Source organism: Pelodiscus sinensis, chromosome 2 (genome assembly GCF_052426305.1).
Source record: "Pelodiscus sinensis isolate ZL-2025 chromosome 2, ASM5242630v1, whole genome shotgun sequence".
Classification (NCBI taxonomy): Eukaryota; Metazoa; Chordata; order Testudines; family Trionychidae; genus Pelodiscus; species Pelodiscus sinensis.
The window spans coordinates 163,201,483-163,221,948 of NC_143053.1; the positions used below are offsets into that span (position 1 = coordinate 163,201,483).

Here is a 20,466-nt window from a genome sequence, read left to right on the forward strand (position 1 = left end):
GCTGTGTCTAGACTGACAAGTTTTTCCGCTAAAACTTGAAAGCTATCTACACTGGCCGCTTGAATTTCCACAAGAACACTGACTTCCTACTGTCTGAAATCAGTGCTTCTTGCAGAAATACTATGCTGCTCCCGTTCGGGCAAAAGTCCCTTTTGTTCCCGTTCGGGCAAAGCTTTTGCGCAAAAGAGCCAGTGTAGACAGCTCAGATTTGTTTTGCACAAAAAAGCCCCAATCGCGAAAATGGCGATCGAGGCTTTTTTGCGCAAAAGCGTGTCTAGATTGGCACGGACGCTTTTCTGCAAAAAGTGCTTTTGTGGAAAAGCGTCCGTGACAATCTAGACGCTCTTTTCCACAAATGCTTTTAACGAAAAACTTTTCCGTTAAAAAGCATTTGCGGAAAATCATGCCAGTCTAGACATAGCCACTGAGACAGTTTCATATCTATGTAAAGAGAAGAGTCAGAGCCAAGTGCTGCTCTCACTTAAACTGGTGTAAATCAGGAATTCAGTGGAACTTCATCAGAGTAACTGCAATCAGAATCAGGCTGCCAATTTGTGTGTGTCTATCTCCTATCTTTAATCTGCAATGTACCTCTACTCAGTCTTGTAGGTGGTGTCCTTCTTCATTTCTGGGACCAGCATGGTTTTGCTTGAGTATTTGATGCTCTCTGCTGCCACCCACAGCACATGCATGTACATTTCTGAAGAGCTTTCTCTTATGAACGCTACATTTTTTTCTAATCACATTCATTGTATCAAGAATGAGCCTGTACAATGGGATCCGGGCAGGCTGTAGGAATATTCAGGTTACATGGTGGGAGGGAGAGGAAGGAAGATGGCAAGGGTGAAGTATTGTAGGAGCTGTGCCATGATCTAACAAACTTGGAAGCAGGAGCTGCATCAGCATTTGTCTGCTTTGCTTCAAAAGTGATAGCACTCATTTCTGCTGCTTATTTTGTCCCTGTTAATTGCTGTTTGGAAACATGCAGGATCCCTGACAAAGTAGAGCAGTGATTTGGCAGTAGCAGTTGGTCTGGTCTGTTTCAGAATGAGATGTTCTCTTTTTAAAAGTACACACAGACTTGTACTTATGTCTGACTGACACATTGGTCTATTGTATTCAGTGTAGTTCCCAGGCTGATTTTCCCTCCCTTTATCTCAACCCTTCTAGCCACATACAATGGACCAGATTAATCTGTAAGATAATAGGTAACTTTTTTTCAAAGGTAATCCATTTTTTTAAAATCAATTTTTCATCCCTTTATCTTTCTCACTAGAATCCAATATTACAGGGAGTTGAACATGAGGGCACTCTGTATTTACAAAATTCACAAAGTACCTTGCAGGAATGAGTCCTTCTTATATAGCTACAGTAAAAATTAAGTGTGGAGTTGTAATCCAAAGCATAAAATACAAGAGTTGGACCCTAAAGCAATATTCTATTTCCAGATCTGCCACTGATTTGCTGTGCAGCTCTAGCAAAATACTTAGCTTCTCTGTACTACAGTTCCCAAGCTGTAAAATACAGTGATAATGATACTTTCCAATTTTATAGAATGTTTTGAGATCTGGGCATGAAAAGTACTAAAGATCATGATAATTATCACATTTCTACCTTACCATGTTTTGCTGACGCAGATACTAGTACAATTTACAAAAATTAAGTTTCAATATAAATAATAACCTTTTACACACATATATATATAGCCCCTTTCATGTTTACATACAGACATAGCACTACTGATAAGCAGCCATCTTTACAGGATGGAGAAAGAGGAGAGGTTTGGCAAAGGAAAACAGAACAATTAATCATATAAAATATGCAGAGTGGTCAATTAAAGGCAATAGCCTCACTGATTCTAAGATGCATATATGTATTACTTGTCAGAAGAATCAGTGAAAACTGCAATGGGCTTACACTTGCTACAGTTACTGACTACTATTTATAATAGATTCCTCATTGTGAGTATTTTAGTAATTATAAAGTTTGTTTTAAATCAGGGAATTAGTTCATTCCAATTAGATCTTTCTTGTTCATGCAAAATCCATCCCTTTGCTTCTGATTGAAAGCAAACCATTGTCAACTGTAGACCCCCAGGAAATCAGTTCTTCAGTGAAATTCAGATATGTGAGCAACTTGTCTAGTTTAAAACCTCTAGTCTGTTAGTGCCTCTGGTGAGAACTCTGTGTAATTGTTGAAGATACACAAAAAGTAGTCTTCAGTCTTCATTCTCTGAGAAAAATCCTTAGTAAATATGTTTCACTTGTGAGAGTCATGGCAAATCCTAGGACTGGATGATTCACCTACTCAGAAATAACCGATTATTTCCCTATTTTCAGCAGTGAAGATATTACCCATTAGGTATCACAAAAGTTTGGATTCTGAAATATATTTGAAATGGAAATGTATACAACATTTGACTTCCTAAATAGATTTCAAACCATTTTAAAAGAACATTGCACCAAAGTGAACATTTTACTTTTTTAAAAACAAAAATAATGTACTATTAGCGAGCCATTGTTCCTGCAAATAGTCTGAATTGGATGTTCCACTTATTTATTGGCCTTTTCATGTAAAGATCCCTAACTTCTGTTCACACATGTTCAGGGCTGTCCTTACCCATACATAGCTAGTAGGGCACCTGAAAATTTGGGGCACCAGTAGGTCTTAATGTCCACCTACCTCATCTTCCTAGCCCTGTTCTGTGACTGCTGCAGCCTGGTAAGTCTAACACGAGAGAAAAGCTAGTTAATGTAAAAATGAAAAAGCCTTCCTGACCTATTAATAGAACACTGATCCTGCAAAAGAGCCATTTAAGTGGCAATGAAGCTATTTAACAGGCATTTGGAACCCTCAGGTATATACTGTCAGTTTCTGAACTTACTCTGTTAATCTGTAGGACCCAAGTTTAAAATTTGCTTTAAAAATATTTCATTAGTGTGTTACTGAAGATTATAAAAATCACATTTCCACAAAATGTCATCCCCTCCCCAGGCTGTTGTCGGGCATAGGGGCACCAGTTTAATAGTATTGTGTAGGGCCCCCAAAATCCTAAGGACAGCCCTACACACGTTTTTATCCCCTATAAAGTACAGTATTTGGAATACCATTTTAAATACTCTGGGCCTGATTCTCCTTGCTTACATCAAGTAACTGCATTGTCATCACCAGAATTATACAGGTGTAAATAAGATCAGAATAAAGACTGTCAGTAACTTTAGATATGACTATAAGGTGTTAAATCCCGAATTCCTAAAGTTAGCTACAGGGGAGAAAATGAAATATCAATGACTAAAAACAAAGTGTAAATTGAAGTTAAAGAATGTGAAAAATCTGAAAGGTATCTTCACACTTTTAAGTAACTGTTGGAGCAAATCCTAAATAGAATCAGCCAGTCTCCTGACTATAAAACTTCCCTGCTTTCCAAAGAGGGCTGGGGGCCCCACACTGAAGCTGGTGTGAAAAGGATGGCTATAATTCAGAAGGTAGTCAATACATTCTGCCTGGAAAGTTAGTACATATAATATTTATTGCTGGACTCATCTCCTGGCAAAACTGGCTTATGAGCTGTTGTCCTGGTGGTCAAAAAGGAAGCCTGAGTTACTAACTTGCAGCTCTCATTCAAGGAAAATGACCACTGTGCCTGAGTAAGGACTTCAGGAATAGATCATAAGTTTGCTCCAAATCTATAAGAAGCCAGCATTCACTTCAAAGGTGATTATTTTGAAAGATTTTACAGAAAAAAATATATGCTACCTTAGCTAAAATCATTGCACAAGGAAGAGGGGCAGGGGAAACATACAATTCCTTTGTACTTCAGTTCAGTTTGTACTTCAGTTCAGTTCTCAATACTTTTCAGGATTTGGCATCTTGTTTTTATATTTATTCACTTTTCTTCACTGGATTTTACTACAGCCATTGGCTGCATGCTTGAGGAGGTGGTTCTGTACCTATCACAGTATCACCCACACCTTGGGTGAAATGTATACATCTCAGACTGTAATTGATACAGCATGTATGGAGAAAATAAGGAGAGGACTAGAGAAACAGTTTCTCCCTTCTCACCAGGATACTATCAGAGATCTTTCCTCACTGCTTGATATCACAGGAAAAGACTCCTGGTCTTACAAAAAAATCCTTTCCCCCAAAAATCTCTTATTTTATTAGTTGCCTTTCTCTAGTCTTTACTTTTAATATACAGCTCCAACAACTGAGGTGAAAAAAGACAAATCAGACTTAATCGCACAAAAATGCCTATGACAGCAGTAAAACCACCAAGCTTACCAAACACAGCCCTGCACATCTTCCTTGAGGACAGCCACAAACTCAATAATGCCTTAAGGAAGGGCTTCTTTTCAGGCTGCCTTACTCAGAGTGTTACTGAATAGCTTAGGGGAGGTGGGAGTTAGGAAGGGGAAGGTTATTACGGTTGTGTGTGTGGGGGGGGGGGGTCCCCTGGCATGTAAGAAACCCTTATGAAATCACCTTTCTGGAAGGGCTGTGCTTCTCCAGCAGAATCAGGATTTCTGGAAAGAGGGACATTTACACTCAGCGAAAGATGCCTGGCAACATCTATTCCTTTCTCTCTGGCAAACCAATACGTTAACCTCTTTTCTCCCTGGGCTGATATAATACATGCTTTGCGTTCTTTAATTCAAAACCCCTTCCGAGGTCAGCAGAGACTCCAAAATGCTAGCAAAATCGGAGCGCTACCAACTTTTCATGGAGCCTTTTGCCCGACATGTCCTGGGCATCATCTTGCAAGCCAACTACTTACCCCACAGCGCAAAAAGGAAAAGTTGCCCTAGCCAGAAAGCATGCGTCTCCATCCCGCAACCAGGACTCAGAGCCTCTAGGGGGAAGCGCCCGCATGGGGAGGAAAGAGGGCGGCAGGTCTGCAGCCACCACAGCCGCCAGCACACACACCGCGGCTCAACCACAAGCTCGCCTATCAGGCGACCCCTCTTCATTCCTTTGCATCAAAGCGGCAGCAACTGGGGGTGGGCGCCCGAGCTCTCCCCTAGCTCCGCTCCTCCTCCCTGCCCTGAGATGCGCTCATCGGCCTCCCCGCACCAATCAGCGCCAGCTTCCCCGCCAATCCTTCCTCCTCCCCCTTTCCCCGGCGCGCCTTGCATTGGGAAGGAGGAGAAGGATGTTGTGGCTATTCTGGGGGCAGCCGATGGGAAGTTTGGCTGCTGCTGAGAAGGAGCAGCAAGGAGGAGGCCCACCACGGAGGGGGGGCTGCCTGCCCTGCTGGGTGGGAGGAGAGTGAGACTGACCAGCGAGAAGCTTTGCCTGTCTGGGGGTTGTTATCTGAGCCTCCGGAGCGCCTGGGTGTCTGTGTGTGGTTCCTTGGGTGATAATCTGCAGCGCTTCTCTGAGCCAGGCTGGGTCCGGCTGCTGAGGGCTGGGTGGGTCTGTCTCCGCTTGCTTTGTGTGTCCAGCTGTCTCTCTGCACGACTCGTGGCCTTGAGCCAGTCTCCCCTGCCAAATAAAAAGGGGTCGGGGTGCCCATTGATCAGCAAAGGTCAAGGTGCCATAGTCGACAACCTCCCGGGTATAGGGGAAAGTCTCAGAGGGGTAGCCCTGTTAGTCTGCAACTTTTAAAAAAAAGAGTCCTGTGAAAACCTGTCTACACAGCAGGGCAAAAGTTGAATTAAGCTACACAACTTCAGCTACTTCAATTTGAAATAGCTTACTTCCGCCTTTGGCACTGTCTACACAGCAGGAAGTCAAAGGAAGAACACTCTTCCTCTGACTTCCCTTACTCCCTGGCTATGTCCACACTGCAAGATTTTTGCACAAACATGGCCATTTTTGCGCAAAAACCTGCAGAGCATCCACACCTCAAATGTGCTTTTGCGCAAGTAAATCAGCAGTAAAATGGCAGAACAGAGGGCTTTTTCCAGCATAGATAAACCTTTTATGAGGCATAACTCCATTTTTAGCAAGAATTTTTGTGCAAAAAGGCAAGTATGGATGCTCCACAGGGAAAAAACATAGGTGCTCTGATGGCCATTCTGCGAATGGCCATCAGAGCTTTCTTGTGCAAGAGCATCTATGCAGTGTGGATGCTGTCTTGCGCAAAAGCACATTGCTTTTGTGATGTGGTTTGAGGTGTGGACGTGCTCTTGCACAAGAAGTTTTTGCACAAAAAGTCTTGCGCAAAAGGCTTCTTGCGCAAGAAGCCTACAGTGTAGACATAGCCCCTGTGAAATTAGGGCTACAGAAGTCAGAGTAAGAAGTCCTCCATCTTGACATTATTTCAAAATAATGGCTTGCTATGTAGACATATTTTGCTTGCTATGTAGACACAAAATAATGTCAGTTATTCTGAAATAGGCTACATCTACACTGCAGCGCTATTTTGGGATACTGAGGGTATCCTGCAATAGCTATACCGGAGGTGTCCCAAAACAGCTCGCTATTCCAACGTCCCTGTAAACCTTATTCCACGAAGAGCAAGGGACATTATGGAATAGCGATTTATTTTGAAATAAGTGCTTTGTAGACAGCACCAAATTTTGAAATAATCTACAGGCAGTCCCCGGGTTACGTACAAGATAGGGACTGTAGGTTTGTTCTTAAGTTGAATCTGTATGTAAGTCGGAACTGGCGTCCAGATTCAGCCGCTGCTGAAACTGATCAGTTTCAACAGCGGCTGAATCTGGACGCCAGTTCTGACTTACATACAGATTCAACTTAAGAACCCCAGGCATCCCCAAGTCAGCTGCTGCTGAAACTGATCAGTGGCTGATTCCAGGAAGCCCGGGGCAGGGGCTTCCTGTAGTCAGCCACTGGTCAGTTTCAGCAGCAGCTGACTTGGGGACGCCTGGGGCAGAGCACCCAAGCTGCTCTGCCCCAGGCGTCCTGATTCAGCCGCTGCTGAATCTGACCAGCAGTGGCTGAATCAGGACGCCTGGGGCAGAACAGCTGGGGTGCTGCCCGGTTGGTCCAGTAGCGCCCAGAGCGGCGCTACAGGACCAACTGGCAGCGCCCCAGCTGCTGTACCACAGGTGTCTGGAGCAAAGCCACGGAGCACGGGGGCAGCGGGACAGCCCAGACGCGCCGTGGCTGTCCGCTGCCCGCGTGCTCCGCGGCTTTGCTCTGCTTTGCCCCCCCCCCCCCGTCCCCCTGGTCTGCAGGCCAGGGGGATGGAGGGGGGGCAAAGCAGAGCCAAGCAGAGCCAAGCCGCGGAGCGCGCGATCAGCTGACAGCCCAGACGCTCTGGGCTGTCAGCTGGCCGGGCGCTCCGGGGCTTGGCTCTGATTGCCCCCCCCCCCATCCCCTTGGTCTGCAGACCGGGGGGGGGGCAAAGCAGAGCCAAGCCTCGGAGCGCGTGGGCAGCGGACAGCCCTGTCCGCTGCCCACGTGTTCCGCCACTTTGCCTCCTCTCCCTGGTCTGCTGGAGACCAGGGAGAGGAACCCCGTTCGTAACTGCGGATCCGACTTACTCGGGGACTGCCTGTACGCAATTTGCATAGCTCAAATTGCATAGCTTATTTCAAGCTCCAGGTGCAGTGTAGATGTACCCTTTGAAACATATGGGCTACGTCTACACTGGAATGATTTTCCAAAAATGCTTTTAACGGAAAACTTTTCCGTTAAAAGCATTTTTGGAAAAGCATGTCTAGATTGACAGGATGCTTTTCCGCAAAAGCACTTTCCGCAAAAGCCATCTTCGCGATCGGGGCTTTTTTGCGGAAAACAGTACTATGCAGTCTACACTGGCACTTTTGCGCAAAAGTCTTTCGGAAAAAGACTTTGCCCAAACGGGAGCAGCATAGTATTTCTGGAAAAGCACTGACGATCTTACATTAGATCGTCAGTGCTTTTCCGGAAATTCCAGTGGCCAGTGTAGACAGCTGGCAAGTTTTTCCGCAAAAGCAGATGATTTTGCGGAAAAACTTGCCAGTCTAGACACAGCCATAGTATCAAGATCTTTCTGGGCATAACCCACTTCTTCAGATGAGATGATCTACATAAAGAGGAAAGTTTGGACATTTTCTCTCTTCTTTTTGGCACATCACCCCCAAACTATTTGGGTCAGGCCTTATGTCAGGGGCCCCTTGTTTGCTGCATAATTGGCATGACCTAAACTTCTGCTCCTGAGAGATCTTCCTCCACACCTCTTCTCATCATGGTTTTGTTTGTTTGTTTGTTTGTTTGTTTGTATGTTTGTTGACATCATGAATTATAGCAAATGGTAATGTGCTATTTAACATTTTATAATTATAGATTGGCAGCAGCCCCTATTTGACAAAATATATATGCCAAGACAGAATAGCCGGTAGCCTTAAGCAAGTGTTGAATGTGTTTTAATGCTGCCATTTCATCTCCGCATGACCGTGTCCAAAGGGAAAACCATACATTTTCTCATTTTTTCAGTATTTAAACTCTATGTTACTCGATCCATGAGCATCTGAAGTTGGCTTCCTGATTTAAAACTGCCAGGAGGAGAAGCAACAAGAACCTTCCTGGAGAGATTAGCAAGATGAAAAGCATGTATGCTATTCAGTTTAATACATGGTCAGAAAGTATTGCTAGATAAGCAGAAAGATTGCTTCTAGGGAATTACATTTCAATAGTGCATGAAGTCGCTGGCATTGATAAGGTCAAATTACCCACAGCATTTAGAATTTAAAAAATAAACCCTAATGTTATTATATAGTGTGTATTGTGTGGGTGCCTGTGTATACATTTATTTTTTTATAACGACTATGTGTTTGTAATGTTTCAATTAATTGGAAATGCTGCCAGGGAAACAACATTTCAAAACAATTTGAAGAGCGCAAAACAGTATTTGGAGACATGACAGCATGGTGCTATTCATTGCAGGTGTAAGGCAAAGTGAAATTTGCTATAAACAAAATGCCAAAATTTTATTGTCCAGATTGAGAGAAATGGAAAATGGAAAATGGAAAATGGAAAATGGAAAATGGAAAATGGAAAGAAAGAAAGAAAGAAAGAAAGAAAGAAAGAAAGAAAGAAAGAAAGAAATGGTTTCAAATTGAAACATTAAGCAGATGTCCCCCCTTTTCAGGCTTACTTCCTGAGATATCATAGAATCATAGGACTGGAAGGGACCTCGAGAGGTCATTGAGTCCAGCCCCCCGCCCTCAAGGCAGGAGCAAGCTCTGTCTACACCATCCCTGACAGATGTCTATCTAACCTGTTCTTAAATATCTCAAGAGAGGGAGATTCCACCACCTCCCTTGGCAATTTATTCCAATATTTGACCACCCTGACAGTTAGGAATTTTTTCCTAATGTCCAATCTAAACCTCCCTTGCTGCACTTTAAGCCCATTACTCCTTGTCCTGTCCTCAGAAACCAAGAGGAACAAATTTTCTCCTTCCTCCTTGTGACACCCTTTTAGATATTTGAAAACCGCTATCATGTCCCCCCTTAATCTTCTTTTTTCCAAACTAAACAAGCCCAGTTCATGAAGCCTGGCTTCGTAGGTCATGTTCTCTAGACCTTTAATCATTCTTGTCACTCTTCTCTGTACCCTTTCCAATTTCTCCACATCTTTCTTGAAATGTGGCGCCCAGAACTGGACACAGTACTCCAGCTGAGGCCTAACTAGTGCAGAGTAGAGCGGCAGAATGACTTCACGAGTTTTGCTTACAACACACCTGTTGATACAACCTAGAATCATATTTGCTTTTTTTGCAACAGCATCACACTGTTGACTCATATTCAACTTGTGGTCCACTATGACCCCTAGATCCCTTTCCGCCATGCTCCTTCCTAGACAGTTGCTTCCCATCTTGTATGTATGGAACTGATTGTTCCTTCCTAAGTGGAGCACTTTGCATTTCTCTTTATTAAACTTCATCCTGTTTACCTCTGACCATTTCTCTAACTTGCTAAGGTCATTTTGAATTATGTCCCTATCCTCCAAAGAAGCTGCAACTCCACCCAGTTTGGTATCATCTGCAAACTTAATAAGCGTACTCTCTATCCCAATATCTACATCATTGATGAAGATATTGAACAGTACGGGTCCCAAAACAGACCCTTGCGGAACTCCACTTGTTATCCCTTTCCAGCAGGATTTAGCACCATTAACAACAACTCTCTGACTACGGTTATCCAGCCAATTATTCACCCACCTTATCGTGGCCCTATCTAAGTTATATTTGCCTAGTTTATCAATAAGAATATCATGCAAGACCGTATCAAATGCCTTACTAAAGTCTAGGTATATGACATCCACCGCTTCTCCCTTACCACAAGGCTCGTTATCCTATCAAAGAAAGCTATCAGATTAGTTTGGCATGACTTGTTCTTCACAAACCCATGCTGGCTATTCCCTATCACTTTATTACCTTCCAAGTGTTTGCATATGATTTCCTTAATTACCTGCTCCATTATCTTCCCTGAGACAGACGTTAAACTGACCGGTCTGTAGTTTCCTGGGTTGTTCTTATTCCCCTTTTTATAGATGGGCACAATATTTGCCCTTTTCCAGTCTTCTGGAATCTCCCCTGTCTTCCATGATTTTTCAAAGATCATAGGCTAAAGGCTCAGATACCTCCTCTATCAGCTCCTTGAGTATCCTGGGATGCATTTCATCAGGACCTGGTGACTTGCTAACATCTAACTTTCCTAAGTGATTTTTAACTTGTTCTTTGTGTATCCTATCTTCTAAACTTACCCTCTCTCTGCTTGTATTCACTACGTTAGGCACACCTCCAGACTTCTCGGTGAAGACCGAAACAAAGAAGTCATTGAGCATCTCTGCCATTTCCAAGTTTCCTGTTACTGCTTGTCCCTCCTCACTGAGCAGTGGGCCTACCCTGTCCTTGGTCTTCCTCTTGCTTCTAATGTATTTATAAAAGGTCGTCTTGTTTCCCTTTATGCCCGTAGCTAGTTTGATCTCATTTTGTGCTTTTGCCTTTCTAATCTTGCCCCTGCATTCCCGTGTTGCTTGCCTATATTCATCCTTTGTTATTTGTCCTAGTTTCCATTTTTTATATTACTCCTTTTTTATTTTGAGATCATGCAAGATCTACTTGTTATGCCAAGCTGGTCTTTTGCCATATCATAGTGCAAATAAAATCCTATGGTAAAACAGTAGCTCAAATATAGAGGAGGGTATGCTAACTTAGAGGTAGTGAAACTATTTTAAATTCATAAGCTATCTAGCCTAGCTATTTAAACTGACATTTTCAGCAAGTTAAACATAAAGGAGTAATTCTTAGCAGATGTGTTTATGTCTACCTTGTGAGCAAAAAAGCTTTAGGATTAGCATCTTCGATGTGATGTCGTTGTAGGTATAGATGGGCTTATAGTTAAAATCCTGACACTCTCTAATAATGTTTCATGCCCATCAACAACTCAATCAAATTTACCTTTTCAGGAAAACTGAAGTTTATATTTTGCAGTTATGGTTCAGTAACAACATGATAGTAAAATTCTATATTATGCTTTGAATGAGAGATCTTGTAAATGCCAATTATCCATGTATAATTTCATACTCTTTCACTGACAATATGTGATAGCAATGCCCCCCAAAGTACAATTTGTTACAGTTCCCTGAAGCACTGCATTGACAGAACATCACCACATTGTTAGCCATCCGGGATTTTCAAACGCTCCAATAACATTCTGGGAAGTGTAACTTTAATCCTATTACTCAATAAAACAATGGTAATGGCATAGCAATTAGGTCGTAGTTCCAATAACAAACTTCCAAGGATCTATTAAGAGTGGGACATATGGAGTCAAATAAATGGCAGGATTTATGTATTTATTTCATGATCACCAGAACACTTGTCACTGTGCCAGGAAAGGTAATGAAATATCATGCTTCGGTGCACAAGGTTAAGCTGATCCATTGTGGAAGGCAGAGAGAAACTGATTATACCTAATATGTTGTAGAAGCCACAGGCTGCCATTCCCTTAGTCAAGCTACTGGCCTCTGAGGCTATGGCTACACTGCTGTTTTTTTGCGGAAGAGGATATGCAAATTGCACTCTCATTTACATAGCTTCTTCCAATTCTTTTTGCGTAAGAGGTTTTGCCGCTAAAAAGCCCCATGTAGACGGGGCCATTTGTCAGAAAAACTCCCTTTTTCGCAAGATCCCTTATTCCTCAAAAATCAAAGTTTACAGAGCACAATTTACATATCCTCTTCCGCAAAAAAATGGCAGTGTAGCCGTAGCCTGAAAGAGCAGTATTGTAAACTAGAAGGATTGGTGATCTCATGTGGTACTTTATGGTAAATTTCACTTCTCTGTACCTTAAGGCCAATATATCAAGGTAAAGTTGACTTGTTTATATCCTAAGGGTCAATATATCATTTTCTTTGTATCCAAAGATACATTGACATTTTTAAGACAGATTTTAATTGGACTACTAATTAGAGTGAGGGCTGGATGACTGGACCTAAGTTCACTTCATAGTTATTTTAACTAAATTAGGTCAGTTTACATAGAACTTCTAAACTTTCAGTTCCTATTTAATGCTTCTGAAAGTATGCCTTTTCTTGTAAACCAAGAGACTCAGGGTACGTCTAGACTGCAGAGTTTTTCCGGGATACCTGAGGTATCCTGGTAAGTTCTGCTGCGTCCAAGGAATGCGTCTGCTTTTCCTAAATACATTTCGGCAAGGCGGACGTGTTTTTTTGGCATCCCTATAAACCTCGTTCTACGAGGAAGAATGGATGTTCTGAAAGAGGTTTTTTCCCAACATTTGGCCCAGTATAGATAGGCCAATTGTCAGAAAAGCCTCTTTCAGAAGAAAAGCGTGAAAAGATATGCAAATTGCGATAGACTTTTTCCAATAGAACTTTGTTGTCTAGACACAGCTATAAATAGGTCATTAAAACTGTGTGCTCCTCTGAACTCTGCGTAATTTAACACAAATGTTTTACCCAAATCTTTTACTCCAGAGAAAGGAAGAGTGTAAAAGCTATAAAAATATCAAACACAATGCTACATAGATTATTTCTATGTCCAAAGACAAAGTCTTTGAAAAATATTTATATGCAGACTGTGACAGCATTTAAAGATTAGGTGAATTTTAAGTAAAACAAATTCTATGGTTCTAAATTCTTCTTTCTTGAATGATTTGGGATGAGCAGAGAGAAAATTAACATGGATTTGTATGTTAATATCTCGATATCCAGATGGGAAACAGAAAAAGACTGGGAAAATACCCACAAATGCTCAAGTCAATTTGGTATCAGATCCTGAAATGAGAAACATGAGAGCATGAGAACATAAGAATGGCCATACTGGGTCAGACCAAAGGTCCATCTAGCCCAGTATCCTGTCTGCCGACAGTGGCCAGTGCCAGATGCCCCAGAGGGGGTGGACCGAAGACAATGATCAAGCAATTTGTCTCCTGCCATCCTTCTCCAACCTTTGACAAACAGAGGCCAGGGGCACCATTCCTTGCCCCTGGCTAATAGTCTTTTATGGACCTAACCTCCATGAATTTATCTAGCTCTTTTTTAAACTCTGTTATAGTCCTAACCTTCACAGTCTCCTCTGGCAAGGAGTTCCACAGGTTGACTGTGCGCTGTGTGAGAAGAAATTTCTTTTATTAGTTTTAAACCTGCTACCCATTAATTTCATTTGGTGTCCTCTAGTTCTTATATTATGGGAACAAGTAAATAACTTTTCTTTATTCACCCTCTCCACACCACTCATGATTTTATATACCTCTGTCATATCCCCCCCTCAGTCTCCTCTTTTCCAAACTGAAAAGTCCCAGTTTCTTTAGCTTCTCCTCATATGGGACCTGTTCCAAACCCCTAATCATTTTAGTTGCTCTTTTCTGAACCTTTTCTAATGCCAAAATATCTTTTTTGAAGTGAGGAGACCACATCTGTACACAGATCCCTGCACCTGTGCAAAGTTTCACTAATTTCAGAAGACTCTTGATGCCTAAAGTTGGCTTGTAAATCCAATATGTAAGTAATTATAAAAGAGTCCTGGTTTTCAGTGGTGCTAGTTTGTGAACTCTCGGCACCTGTGAAAAAACAGGCATTTTATTGAAGGTGACAAAAGATGATCTGGCTGCCTAACACTGGCCATAATTTGGAGGAAAAAAACTTCTAATATTTTTATTATTTTTGATATCTTGAAAAGTATTGAAACTGATGCTTAAGTGTGCCAGGGATAAGCCCTGGTACCTCAAGGCTTGGCAGTTGAGTCCCAACACCTCTGGGCTTGCTACATCTGTTATGAATGTTAAAATATCACTTGAGCCTCGACACTTCTTTCATTACAAATTAAGCACTGACTAAGGCAAACAATGTTAGAGACATTTAGATGCCAGGCATAATAAAATTAACAACCATGGTTAGTAAAAATGGCTTCACAAATATAACTTCTGATAGAAAAGGAAAACAAAACAGATGGGTGGGGAAAACAAGATGACTTGCACGTTGGAGACAATCAGTAGAGCCGACAGCCTCGTTGGGCCCCTGGGCAAGGCAGGGGGAAGCCCTGCTCTGCGTCCCCAGAGAGGGCAAGGTCGTAGGCAGAAGGAGCAGGGTTAGGGCTAGGTAGCCCACAGCACTGCCCGGAGACCACCGCACCTCCCCCAGACAGCCCTAGTGCTTCCCAGAGAATGCCATATAGCGCTCTGGCAGCAATTTAAAGGCCCCGGGGCTCCTGCCACCGCCGCTGCAGGCCCTTTTGTATCACTGGGCTCCAGGGAAGTTGGCCCCTCCTCTCCCCCCATTGGCAGGCCTTCCAGTAGTAAAAAAAAAGTAACTTGGGAGGCTAGTCAGGTCTTAGCTTGATTGCTCAAACAAGAGGGGAAAGTGTTGCAGTATATTAAGATTTTCCAGCGTATAAAAATGAGCCCATTGTAACTTTTAGGCACATGCAAAAATAATCTTTCAAACCAAATAGATGCATTAATCCTTTCACACAAAAGGTCAACCACTAGTGATTGCAAGGACTCTAAAAACAGCCCCTCTAACCCCTTCCTCATCTACTCCTCTTCAGATCACCTCAGAGGAAGAGTCTAGAGATTCTAGGCAAAGAGAGGAGTCCAGCAACATTCCTGAAAGTCAACACATGCAACTTTTGTTTTACCGGGTGAGGGAGTGAATTCCAGAGTCAAGCGCTGTCCAAGGAAAATGTGTGCTCCCAAGCATTCTAATGTAGTTAAGTGAGTGATGGACCATGGCAGCATAGAATATGGGACAGCTCATCAGACAGAATTGTATCTCTTACTCGTCACAGATCACTGTAAAGCTTTGAACAAATTACTTTTCTTCCCTGTGCCTTGCTTTTCTCAAGTCTGTAATGGGAACAGCATCCAACACCATGAAGAGTTTTGAGAACTATAACTGACCAGTATACTAGAAATACTAATTATTACAAGTCTTTGCTGATCTACATTATTTTAAGATATATGCAGTGAAGAGGGTATTTACAGTGCACCTTAGATCTAGAGCATATCAGCTAAGATTTGTAGTTATTTCTCACTGGTTTTTACTCCTGCAGCAAGAAACATCCTACATTTTTTTCTTTTGTATGTGTTATAAGCACCATGATCCTTTCTGCAAGTTGTACAGTTATTCTTCCTTTTGTACATCAGACAGAAACTTTAAAAACAACAACAACAGCAACCACCAACCGTGGCTCTGACATAGAAATCAAATCATGTTTTAATTTTCAAAATGATAGCCTAATGAAATACATTGAATTCTATTTCATCTTCAAACAAATAAATCTAAAATTCATTCATAATTTTTTAAGATAGTGAATAAACTCTTTACTATCACATGTGCTGTAGTTCTTGGACTTTTTAAACAGAAAGTGCATTAAGACCTGTTATAATAGGCTACCAGAAAGCTTTTTGGAATGCCAGTGAGAAATTTGCAAACTGTTTCCGCAAATGATTGACATCTGTTAGAATAAAAGGGAATAAGTCACCAAGGAAAATTGAGGAAGCATGAGGGAAAATGTGTTAACAATAAAAATATTCTGTAATTACACAGTAGCTTTTATCCAAAAGACCTTAAAACAATTCAGTCATCAGACCATCTTGATACCATTGGTAAGGAATATAAAAGGATCATTTCATTGGCTTCTGTAATGCATCTGGCTCTGTGATGAAACACAGTACACAGTAACACTACATGACAACCTAGAATGAAAAATAAAGCCAACCCAAATTCAATATGAACTCAAGATTTCTAACTTCCAATTTGATAGTAACACCATTCTTGCTTCTGAATAATTCTACTTTCCTAAGATCTTACTAAACCATCTTGTTCTGTGATTTTGCTATCAGTTCCTGTATTTACTTATATGAAAATGGACAAATTAGCCTTCTTGGATACATGAAAAACACATTCTCGGGCTGTGAACTAAGCAGGATAAAGCTGCTTTGATGAGAATCTTCCATTAAAAAAGGGAAGAAAGACACGGAACTATGTAAACATAAGGGCATTACCAGTGCAAATAAAGTGATTTGGAAACACAATGTGCAGTGCAAATAGGAAAAAAAGATGCATGTCTACATTAAAGTGATTTCAGCTAGCTATTACATTCACACAGTTGTGATTCTGTGGTAACAAATAATCCTCTTTTTTATCACTAAATCTTTACCTCCTCAAGGCAACAACAATTTGTGCACAATTTACACTTCTTTACTCAAACCAATGAAAACCATCTCAACTTCCCCAGCATTTGCCACAAGATTTCCCTGACATCTTTAAGCAAGAATAAAATCCATTTACAATATATTATACAAAGGTCTAAACATTTCAGCTTCTGTGTAGACAATGATCGAAAGTGATTTTCCCCAATGTTATTCATTAGCGCTATAGAAATCAAATAGAAAATTCCTTTTTATGTTTTCTTGTTTGAAAAACTTGTGTATTAGCTGTCCTTCTGTTGGTGAAGGTATGGGGTAGGCAATAATTTTTTAATGAGGGCCACTTCGAACATTTTTGAAGTTCTCACAGGCCTCCTCCTAAGGGGCAAGGCCTCACATGGAAAGGGTGGAGCCTCATGCAGAAGGGGTGGGCCTTTAAATATCATGAGCTGAAAGGGCTTGGGCCTCCCCTGTGGTTCCCAGGCATCATCAATAGTAATTCCTGCTATTTAAAGGGCTCACTGCTCCCGGCCTCGCTGCTAGCATGTTGCCTGGGAGCCAGGGATGCTTGAGCCCTTTCAACTGCTTCTATTTAAAGGGCTTGTTGCAAGACAGCTGCGGGGAAGGTGCGAGTTCTTTAAATAGAAGCAGTTGAAAGTCTTGCAAGTCCCTGGCTTCCAGTCATTGGGCTAGCATGGCGCTGGGAACTCTTTTAACTGCTTCTAATTAAAGGGCTCACAGCTCTGGTGCCTCTAGTGCGTTGCCAGGGAGCCAGAACATGCAAACCCTTTCAAATGCTTCTATTTAAAGAGCTCGCACCTTCCTCGCAGCTACCAGGTAACATGTTGCCCACCAGGGGGAAGGTGCGAGCCCTTTAACTAGAAGCAGGTAAAAGGACTCACTCATCTCCGGCTATCAGGCAATGCGCTAGGGGGCAGGACCTGGAACTGCTTCACGAGCTGGATCTGGCCCACTGAGAGGCTTTTTCCCTCCCGTGGTGTGGGTAGACCTCTCTGAGCACAGTTAACATTAATCTAGCTACATCCTCACTGGAGGCATGTCTTCGCTATGCAAATTTTAGTGACAAGACTATGTTGACACTGCCCTGTTGCTAAAAGTCAGCAAAGTGAACGTTGTTGTTGACACATTTGCAGACAAAATACTTCAACCCACCAATGAGGCAGTTTTGGCTTGTGCAGCAGAGACAAATAAGTGCTCACTTGCCACCACAAAACTTTGTCATTCGTGGAGGATGGCAGGGGGTTAAGCACCCATGAAAGACAAATGTTTTGTTGATCAAGTGCAAGAGTAGACATAGCCTAGGAGTTTGGTCAGCATTGCTACGGAGTTCAGGAATGTGGATTTTTTTCATACTGATTTTTTTCCATTTTTTTCATACCAGGTCTACACTATAAATATACATTGGTATATCAAGGGTGTGACAAGTCCATATCATAGCAGTAGACACTCTAGTAAATCTTATTTGTTGTGTTCTGGTCCCTAGGGTGACATACCAACTTAAATTCATAAGCATTACAACTAACCAACTTTACATGGAAAGGAAGTAAACTACCCTACAAATTAGTAGAAACGTTAAATAGCTCAATTAGATAAGATAGGCCACTGTTTTAACTTCAGTAGTGCAAAAAAAAAAAACCCCAAACCCTCCAATTCACCAGAGCTATCTTTATCAGAGTCTCTTGAGATTTCTAAAAATAGAGGAAGGATATGAATAATAGACAAGTGTAGGCTAAGGAGGTGTTGTACTGATTACTCTGTTTCCCTCTTAGATATTCATTGTTTTATTGGCTGTAGTCCAATGGCTATAAATGCAACAGGTTACTGCCTATTAAGTAACAAACCTGGACTGTCTGAAATGAAATTAAGCCCAATAAATTACAAGAATTTAAAAGTCACAACTGGAAAGTAGAACACCATGCTAGTAGGGAGGCAATGTCTCACAGAATTTAATTGTGTAGTAAGTACTTGGTCCAATCCTAAATCCTGCAAGATTAGGCCCAAATGGAAAGCCAAACAGAGAAGATTAGAGGTCTGGGTATGACCTCTAAATGGATACAAAATATGACCTGAATTTTTATGTAGATCAAGTCATCTTCCTCTTCATCCAGGGAAAGTCTAATTATAATTACAAATGAAACTTCTTATGTTTCTGAAATTTCAGACTCTGTTTGAGCAGCCAAAAAACCCCCAAAATTACCCCACTTTCAAAAACATGACTAACCTACATGTATAAAACATGCACAAACAGTTGACTCTGTGAGACCAAGATTTAAAAAGCCAACACTTAAAAAAACACACACAAAAAGACACTTTGAACCATTCACAAGATATTTTACAAACGCTTTTGCATGTAATAGAACTCTCACTACATACCAAAACCTCTGATATAAATTGTCCCTTTAAGTGAATACTTGTGAATATGATTACACAAAGGTAAAAGATATTTCAATATTAGTTGAAAGTAATACAATCAAGTACTATGTTTACTCAACACTGCTCTCTTATATAACTTACCCTGTATTAGCACCCTAGGCTTTACAACATCCTCTGACTCACTTCACTTCACATTTTGAAATAAATGTCCATCATCTCCTAGGGTGAAAATGAAAAAGCCTCATGCATTATTCCACCCACGTCCTGAATTTTTTCAGACTAGCACAGAATGAATATATTCTTTAACTTTCAGCTCCCTCTGCTGTGCAAACAGTTTAAAGATAGAGCTTTCATGTTTCATTTTTAAAACAATTAAGTTGTGAACTGAATGCAAAAGGTCATTGACATGACAGGCTTAGAGACAAAAGTCCACAGGATAGCATAAGGAAATGCTCAAATGACTCTTACTACTTTTTTCTTCATGCTGTTCACCTGCGCATGTCAACCAGCAGTAAAAAGTATAGCTCAGGGCTGCCCTAGTACCAAAGACGCAAAGTGCTGCAGACAGTGCGAAACCAGGCCTAATGATTCAGCCATGTGACTGGGGAGCTGTCTTGTCCCCCATCAATGGAGAACAGCCACTTACCCCACAGAAATAAAAAATGCCACAGGGCCATTAATGTAATTTTCAATAACTCTTGGAACACTGCAGAAGTACCAAGAGACTCAAAGAAAGCTAGGGCCATGCCAATATTTAAATGGAATGACCCAGTAATTGTAGGCCTGTCAGGTTGACATCAATCCTAGGAAAGATAATGGAGCAACTGACACGAGATGCAATTCACAAAGAATTAAGGGAGAGCAACATACTTCATGCTAGTCAACATGGATTTATGGAAAACAAATCCTGTCTAACTTGATATCTTTTTTGATAAAATTACAGTTTGATAGCTAAAGTTAGTAGTGTAGATGTAATACACTTTTGTAGGGCATTTGATTCAGTACAGCATGACATTTGACTAAAAATCTGGAATGGTTTAAAATTAACATGGCACACATTAAATGGATTAAAACCTCACTAACTGATAGATATCAACATGTAATTGTTCATGAGGAATCATCATCTAACAGGTGTGTTTCTAGTGGGGTCCTGCAGGGATTGGCTCTTGACCTATGCTATTTAACATTTTTATCACTAATCTGGAAGAAAACATAACATCTGAGAAAGTTGGCAGATAATACCAAAATTGAGAAATTGGTAAATCAAGAGGAGGACAAGTCATGAAGGCAGAGTGATCTGCATCACTTGGAAAGCTGGGTGGAACTAAATAATACACTTTTTAAATGTGACTGTATACATCTGGGAACAAAGAATGCAGGCCATCCTTACAGGATCGGTGACACTATCCTGGGAAGTGGTGACTCAGAAAAAGATTTGAGGGTCCTCGTGGATAATCAGCTGAACATGAGCTCCCAGTGCAATGCTGTGGTCCCAAAG

At 41.5% G+C, this 20,466-nt stretch overlaps 1 protein-coding gene across 4 annotated transcripts in view; it reads right to left on the bottom strand.

Moving 5' to 3' along the window:
* RAMP3 (receptor activity modifying protein 3) overlaps positions 1 to 19,163 on the bottom strand; it is a 104,599-nt gene extending 85,436 nt beyond the window's left edge. The window contains exons 1-2 of one of the 4 annotated variants that reach the window (XM_089776498.1): positions 19,110 to 19,151; positions 18,662 to 18,710 (exon numbers count right to left, since the gene is read on the bottom strand). Coding sequence is in view for 2 of the 4 variants with exons in the window: in XM_006133274.4 (XP_006133336.1) it covers positions 4,778 to 4,970 (193 nt within the window). In the remaining 2 variants the exon portion in view is untranslated. The other 3 variants (XM_089776500.1, XM_006133274.4, XM_025189757.3) reach the window with 3 other exon arrangements.
* Between the last annotated feature and the right edge of the window lie 1,303 nt (positions 19,164 to 20,466).